The sequence below is a fragment of the Nicotiana tomentosiformis genome, chromosome 12 (genome assembly GCF_000390325.3).
Source record: "Nicotiana tomentosiformis chromosome 12, ASM39032v3, whole genome shotgun sequence".
Taxonomy (NCBI): domain Eukaryota; kingdom Viridiplantae; phylum Streptophyta; class Magnoliopsida; order Solanales; family Solanaceae; genus Nicotiana; species Nicotiana tomentosiformis.
The window spans coordinates 35528992-35536598 of NC_090823.1; the positions used below are offsets into that span (position 1 = coordinate 35528992).

Genomic DNA, 7607 nt, shown 5'->3' on the forward strand with positions numbered 1-7607 from the left:
CACTCCTGCATCAACTTTACCTTCTCCAAGGCATCCTTCACTAAATCAGTTCCATAGAACCTAGCCTCGTCGGGCTCAAACCATCCGATTGGCGAACGTCATCGTCGACCATATAAAGCCTCAAATGGAGCCATATCAATGTTGGACCGATAACTGTTGTTATAAGCAAACTCAGCCAAAGGCAAGAATCGATCCCACTACCATCCGAAGTCAATCACACATGCTCTAAGAATATCCTCCAGGATAAGAACTGTCCGCTCCGAATGCCCATCAGTTTACGAATTAAAGGCTGTATTGCGCTATGCCCGAGTACCCAACTCTCTATGTTTTGCTCTCTAGAAATGTAAAGTAAATTGAGGGCCACTATCTGAAATGATGGAAACAAGAACACCATGCAACCAGACAATCTCCTGAATGTTAATCTAGGACAACCTCTCTGAAGAGTACATAACCATGACTAGAATAAAATGTGCAGACTTGGTCAACATATTGACGATGAACAAAACAACATCAAACTTTCGCAACATCTATGGTAACCCAACTACGAAATCCATAGTCATGCGCTCCTATTTTAACTCTGGTGTAACTATCTTCTGAAGTAGGCCACCTTGCCTCTAGTGCTCATGCTTAAAATGCTGGCATTTAGGCATCTTTCTACATACTCAACTATGTGCTTCTTCATACGCTGCAACCAATAATGTTGCCTCAGGTCGTAATACATCTTCGTTGCACCTGAATGAACATAATAGAGAGAACTGTGTGCCTCCTCTAGAATCTTCTCCCTCAATCCATCAACATTAGGAACACATAGGTGAACTTGGGATTGCAGAACACCATTAGCAACGATAGTAACCTCCTTGGCACCACCTTGTAGTACCGTATCCCTAAGAACCAACAAGTGCGGATCATTGTACTAACGAGCCTTTATCCGCTCAAATAATGAAGACTTATCCATAACGTATGCAAGAACTTCAATGGGCCTGAAATATCCAACATCACAAGTCTGTAAGAAAAGGACTGAATGTCCAAAGCCAATGGTCTCTCATCTGCTGAAATGAATGCCAAACTAGCCATACTCTCGGCCTTTCTACTCAAGACATTCGCAACCACATTCGCTTTTCCAGGATGATAAAGGATGGTAATATCATAGTATTTCAGTAACTCAAGCCACTTGCGGTGCCTGAAGTTGATATCCCTCTACTTGAACAAATGTTGCAAGCTGCGATGATCAGGGCAAACCTCAAACGACAACCCATAAAGATAATGCCTCCAGATCTTGTGAGCATGAACAATCGCGGCCAACTCCAAATCATGTACGGGGTAATTCCTCTGGTGGGGCTTCAGCTGACATGAAGCATATGTAATAACTTGCCCCTCCTGCATCAATACATAACCCATGCCAATGTGTGAAGCATCGCAATATACAATATATATCCCTGAACAGAAAGGCAACACTAACACAGGTGTTGTAGTCAATATGGTCTTGAGCTTCTGAAAGCTCGCCTCACAATCATCGGACCATCGGAACTGAGCACCCTTCTGGGTCAATCTAGTCAAACGTGATGCAATAGATGAGAAGCTCTCCATGAACCAACGATAATAACCTCTTGACCCCAAGAAGCTCCTTATCTCTGTTCTTGTGGTAAGACGACGACACTTATGGACTACCTCGATCTTCTTGGGATCTACCTTAATACCCTCACCTGATACAACACGCCCCAAGAATGCCACATGATCTAACTAGAACTTGCACTTGGAGAACTTAGCATATAGCTTTTGTTCCCACAAGGTCTGAAGCATAACTCTCAAATATTGTTGGTGCTCCTCCATACTACGCGAGTAGATCAATATGTCATGAATGAAGACAGTGACAAATGAGTCAATATATGGCCTGAATACCCGGTTCATCAAATCCATAAGTATCTCCAAGGTGTTGGTCAAGCCGAATGACGTCACTAGAAACTCATAGTGTCCATATCTATTCCGGAAAGTAGTCTTCAGAACATCCAAAGCACGAATCTTCAGTTGATGACACCCTGATCTCAAGTCGACCTTAGAGAACACCATAGCACCCTGCAACTTGTCAAAGAAATCGTCAATACGCGGCAACGGGTACTTGTTCTTAATGGTAACTTTGTTCAACTTCTGCATAGTCCCATCTTTCTTTTTCACAAACAATACTGGTTCATCCCAAGGCGACACACTCGGCCTAACGAACCCCTTCGCTAGCAATCCTCAAGCAATTCTTTAAACTCCTTCATCTCTTTTGAAACCATACGGTATGGTAGAATGGAGATAGGCTAGATACCTGGCGCCAAATCGATATAGAAATCAATATCATGGTCTGGTGGCATGCCCGGTAGATCATAAGGAAACGCATCAGAGAATTCCCGTACCACAGACACTGAATCAATCATGGGAGTCTCTGCAGCAGTTTCCCAAACGCAAGACAGATAAGCCAAACAACCCTTCTCGACCATATGTCGAGCCTTCAAGAAAAAAATAACCTATCTAGATGAACTGATAGATGAACCCTTCCACTCCAATCTAGGCAACTCTGGTATCGCCAAGGTAACAGTCTTGGCATGTCAATCAAGAACGGTATGGTACGGAGGCAACCAATCCATGCCTAGGATGTCCTCAAAGTCGGTCATATCAAGAAATAGAAGATACGCTCTGGTCTCAAAGCCAAAAAAAGGTTACAATACAAGATCGGTAAATCCGATCCACAAAAATAGAATCACCCACTGGCGTGGACACATATACAGGAGAACCTAAGGACTCATGATAGACACCTAGAAAATGAGCACACAAAGATGAAACATAAGAATACATAGACCCTAGATCAAATAGTACCGATGAATCCCTACCGCAGATAGAAATAATACATGTGATCATGACGTTTGAGGCTACTACATCTGGTCTGATTGGAAATGCATAAAACCTATCTGGAGCGCCACCTGACTGGCCTCCACCTCTAGGGCGACCCCTACCAGCTTGCCCTCCACCTGTGGTTGGCCGGACGGCTGGTGCGATAGCTAGTGCGGTGATCATGGGCTGAGGGCTCTACTATACTACCTTGCCCCGAAGCCTAGTGAAACATATCCTCACATGTCCAAGATCCCTACACTCATAGCGACCTCTCGGTGCGGAAGATGATTGGCCCTAAGTCTAACCCTGAGGACCTGAACACCCACTGGAAGAACCCTGAATAACCGGTGTACTGTAAGATCTCTCTAGAATGGCACTGAAATAGGGTTGCACTGAAACACCCTGAGAAGGCGGCGGTGCTGAATAGGCCTGCTATACTGGACCATTAATAATTAACCTTTGTCCCCATACGGAGCACCACTAAACCCTTCAGACATCGATACTTACTATGGGTTGATAAATAAAGTGCAAAAATTATAGGTAGGATGGAATACATCAGTAATAACGAAATAATGAACAATAGGTATGTGGTTCTTTAACTAAATATCAATTAAAATCTCTAATTATCACATACTAATTTCAACAAGTAAGAGCCATCAAGTAATTATAAATTCTCAAGTAATGGATGAAATATCAAGTATAATCGAAATCCGAGCAATATCACGCACGATTTATGCTGAGGTCGTACGGCCCGATCCAGAATAGTGTGTGCATTGCCGAGGGTCGACCAACACAAACCATAGATGTATCTATTATACTACCGAGGCATTCGACCCGATCCACAAGAAAAGAGAATACTCTACGAACTCCGATTTACGGCTACTACATAAGAATAATACTCATTGAAGGTATAATTTCCACTAACTGTCAAGTAACCCCAAGACTCAAAGAAGTGAAGCTCAGTCTTTACGAATCCTTTATCAAATTTCAAATATAGTTTAATTAAACTAACAAGTTGGGTATAATTAATACGAGTAATACATGGTAAAGTCCTAAAACTACCTGGACATAAGCATTATTTTTAGCTACATGAGGACTCTCGTCACATCGCGCGCACGTAGCACCGACAATTATTAGCAAATAATCATTTATAGAACCTACGGGGAAAATACCCTCTTACAAGGTTAGGCAAAAGTCTTGCCTCATTTTCAAGTCCTCTTCCCAGTCCACAATTCACACTAAAGCCTCAAATCGCTGTCACGCAATCCGAAACTAGACAAATATTGTATAAATTGATAAATGCATAATCAAAAGTTTATAATTTAATTATTAGAGTAATTACCCACCCCAAATTGGAATATTCTTAAAATTCACCCCAGGCCCACATGTCCGGATTCCGGAAATATTTGTAAATAAAAGTTACCCATAACCTCACGAACACAAATATATATTTTCTACTCAGTTCCGTAATCATTTTTGTGGTCTAATCCTATTTTTATCAAAATCAAGGTTTTTTGACAAACTCCTAAAATTTCCACATTTTACATATTAAAATTTACCCGTAATCTATGTATTTAACTCACATTGTGTATAAATCACTTACCTTCAATAGCTAGGTGAAAAGCCTCTCCAAGGAGCTTTAAAATCGCCCAAAATATGAGAGAAAATGAACAAAATAGAAAAAATCCAGACTTTAAATCAAACATTGCTCAGTGGTTCCTCCTTCGCGATCGCGATAGGGCCCTCGTGATCGTGAAGGAAAATCTGCCTAGCCAAGGAACAATGCCCTTCACGAATACGGGACCAGCCTCGTAAACATGAAGGCGTAGCTGGCCTGCCCCCCGTGAACTCGACAGCCTTCATACGAACGCGATGGCCATCGACTGACCACCTCCCCAACTGTCCTCACAATTTGTGAACGCGAAGGTCAATGTCCTAGAGCCCTGGGAACACGATACCCTTCTCACGAACGCTTTGGACAAAAATGCCACCAGTCTCATTCCTTCATCGCGAATGCGACCAGTGCCCCACATTCGAGAAGAAGGAAACCAAAACAACAAATTTCTTACTATTTTAACATAGCTCCGGGCGGTCTGAAACACACCTGAGCCAACTAGGACCCCGTCCAAATTCACCAACAAGTCTATACATATAATACAGACCTATTTGAACTCTCGGAAGACGTAAAACAACAACAAAACTAAGAATTGCATCCCAAAACCAAAGTGGATCAACTTATGAAATGGGTCTCACGTTTGGAGGAAAATGCTTGAGTGTCGAGATCTTATAGAGCATTAAATATTGTGGCATCCAAAAATGAGGTTTTCATTATTTTGGTTTCAAAACTGGACAGAATTGGGTGCTCTTTATTCTGTTATCCCTCCAGATTTTGTTTGTGATGAATCGATCCAGAATATATATGATGTAGTAAGTGATGGGCAGTGGGAAGAGGAGATGATTAGGGAAATATTACCAGTGGAGTTAGCTAATCACATACTGGGGAATATCAAACCACAAGTGCTCCAAGATGTGCCTGACAAACCTTCTTGGATGCTTGAAACAAGAGGTGAATTTCGTGTTAAATCAGCCTGGAGTACCTAAGAAAAAGAAAAGAACCATGCAATGCATATAGGATGATTTGGGTAAAGGGATTACCTTTTAAAATATTTTTTTTCATGTGGAAGGTTTGAGAAACAAGCTGTCTCTCGAACATATTTTGAGGAGACTAGGATATTTGATGGCATCTAGATGCTGGTGCTATGCTAATCCAAGTGAGGAAACTATGCAGCATCTTTTCTTCAATTCAAATGATGTTGTGAAAGTTTGGCCATACTTCCTAAATAATACTAGAATAATAGTAGAAGGTATCACATTTCATCAGGTTGTGATAAAATGTTGGACTGCCAGAGTAATACCTCGACTACAACCGATAATGCAAGCATTGCCATCCATAATTGTTTGGGAACTTTGGAAAAGAAGGAACAACTACAAGCATGGGGATACATTCACTATAAATAGAGTGATCTTCCAGACTTCCTCCACTATTCAGTCAATTATCAATTACAGGAAACCCACCATACAACAAGTCCCTCATAAATGGCCAGATCAGATCGAGTTGCTGGAGAAATACACGCCAAGGATGCAGATTACTAAGGTTATATGGGACTATCCAAGCCCATGATGGGTGAAGGTCAACAGATGGGGCTTCTAGGGGCAATCTTGATAGAAGTTCTATTGGGTTTGTGCTGAGAACTAAAGAGGGAGATGTGATATATGCAAATTCTAAAGAAGTACAAGAGGGGTCCAATACAGAAGCGGAGGCAATGACAATTTTGGAGGCTATGAGATTTTGTTTAAGACATTAATACATTCATATTGATTTGCATAATGACTCGATGTTGATTAAGAATGTAGTTACTGGAGAATGGAATGTCCCTTGGATTGTGGAAGAGTATGTCGAGGAGATTAAGGAGCTCATGCAAAAATGTAACATCAAAGTTAACCATACACTTAGAGAAGGTAACAAGTTGGAAGATAACTTGGCTAACTATGCACTAGATACATGACCTATTGAGGCACATTGTTTTAAAAAAATATGATAGGTTATATATGTATCCATGTTATATTTTGATGATCTAACAAACTTAATGATAAGAACCAGATAAGGAACCTGATACACACCCTCAAGTACGTGGGAATAACAAGTCTCAAGTTGGAGATGTAAATCAACTCTTCAGATGACAAAGAAAGAACAAAGGGAATAGATGGACATCGGTTCCCCTGGTGACCGTACCCAGTGGACTCCCCACAGCTGTAAAGTTGCTGCCTGCACACGCAACAGTGCAAAAACAGTGCAACTGTCAATTTTATGGGGAATTCCTTTGTACCAAACATGTTTACATCATTCAAGTGAGGTCACTTATGCAATATTAACATGAAGGAAAGGCAAAACAATACTTGCAAACTCCAAAATCAATCAAGCTCTCTCTCAAGTGTAGTGTCTATTTGTAAGTGATTCGCAAGGGCATCAAAAAGAAAGAATAACACAATGAAGGACCAGCTTCCTGTATTGAGTCATTATATGTCCTTAGTTGTGTTGCATCTTTGTTAAAGCTCTTTACTTGTAATTCCTACTTAGCTTAGTTAGAAGCATTGTGTAGGAAACCTTTGTAAATCATAAACCCTGGTGTTTATGCCTTGGCTAGTTTAGTCGAGTTGTAAAGTCTTTGTAATAGAGTTATTACAAAGTGGCTTGTAATAGAGTTGTTACAAGTTAGTGAGAGATTAATTCTTTATAATAGAGTTATTACAAAGTTGCTTGTAATAGAGTTATTACAAAGTGGCTTGTAATAGAGTTGTTACAAGTTAGTGAGAGATTAATTCTTTATAATAGAGTTATTACAAAATGGCTTGTAATAGAGTTGTTACAAGTTAGTGAGAGATTAAGAGGTTAATTCCTAGATTACAATAGGTTGTAATCTAAAGTTTGCTCTGTAGTGAAGTTGAAATCCTACAAGGGTATGTCATGGTTTTTAATCCCGTTAAGTTGGGAATTTTCCACGTAAAATTCCTCTTGTCATTTACCTACTGCAGTGTGCGTGGTTTCTGTGCAAACTTTTATCTGTGGGAACCTATACAGAACCCGGTTCTCTATATACTTTGGTAGACACTTGAATTCTATCAATTGGTATCAGAGCAGGTTCTTTCTATCAGGCTAATATCTAGAAAGGATCCTC

General features: G+C 40.6%; 1 protein-coding gene across 1 annotated transcript; it reads right to left on the reverse strand.

Moving 5' to 3' along the window:
* Positions 1–586: 586 nt before the first annotated feature.
* LOC138902470 (uncharacterized) lies at positions 587–1074 on the reverse strand. The gene is made up of 2 exons (XM_070190338.1): positions 971–1074; positions 587–884 (listed from the first exon to the last, which is right to left on the reverse strand). The coding sequence occupies exons 1-2, from the start codon at positions 1072–1074 to the stop codon at positions 587–589; spliced, it is 402 nt and encodes a 133-aa protein (XP_070046439.1).
* Positions 1075–7607: the final 6533 nt, after the last annotated feature.